The 729-nt window shown below is 49.4% G+C and overlaps 1 protein-coding gene across 1 annotated transcript in view; it reads left to right on the top strand.

The window, feature by feature from the left end:
* The window catches only part of LOC107103464 (tenascin-like), a 60,175-nt gene that overhangs the window by 32,673 nt on the left and 26,773 nt on the right, over positions 1–729 (top strand). Inside the window, exon 8 of the mRNA XM_015403184.1 lies at positions 438–623. Coding sequence (XP_015258670.1) covers positions 438–623 — 186 coding nt within the window. The remainder of the gene's footprint in view (positions 1–437; positions 624–729) is intronic.

Below are 729 nucleotides of genomic sequence, written 5' to 3'. Positions count from 1 at the left end.
CGGTGCCTCAGGCTTTGATCCGGTGCCTCAGGCTTTGATCCGGTGCCTCAGGCTTTCGGGACAACAGAAGATGTTCCTGTTGCTATGTTTATGGAAGATGAATGCACGTGGATGAATGGGTCCTTTGAGCTCTGGAGCTGTGCTCCCTGCTGGCTCACCATATGAGCTCCTGCTGGAACCTGTCTCCTGTTGGCTTTGTTGTCTGCTTCTTTAATTGGATAATTTGGAGGCTGCAGCATTGGGTGAGATTAGTGATTAGAGCTAAAGTTCCTAAAAAATACATCTGAGATTTATTTCACACTTAGAATGGTTACCACTCAACTTTAGACATCTTCTGAGTGTTTGTTTTGAAATGATTTCAGTTCCTGGTTTCTGTTTCTGGAGCCAGTGCCTTCAGGACGGATGATTTACGGTTTGTCTTGGCTCCATTTCACCAGACCTGGATGCTCCCAGAGACCTACAGACGGTGGATATAACAGACGAGAGCATCACTGTAGAGTGGCGGAACAGCAGGGCTGAAGTGGATCAGTACCGGATCAAGTACGGCCCGTTATCTGGGGGTGATCACGGAGAACTGCTCTTCCTGCCGGGACCCAAGGACTCTACGCAGGCAAAGATCACCGGTAGGAAGCAAATATCACCAGCTGTAGAAAGGATGGTGGCAGCAGACATCTCTGCAGACCACCTACAGACCACCAACAGACCACCTGCAGACAACCTACAGACCAC

This window comes from Cyprinodon variegatus, unplaced genomic scaffold (genome assembly GCF_000732505.1).
Source record: "Cyprinodon variegatus isolate N-32 unplaced genomic scaffold, C_variegatus-1.0 Scaffold1454, whole genome shotgun sequence".
Lineage (NCBI taxonomy): Eukaryota > Metazoa > Chordata > Actinopteri > Cyprinodontiformes > Cyprinodontidae > Cyprinodon > Cyprinodon variegatus.
This window is presented reverse-complemented; position numbering and strand designations above follow the sequence as displayed.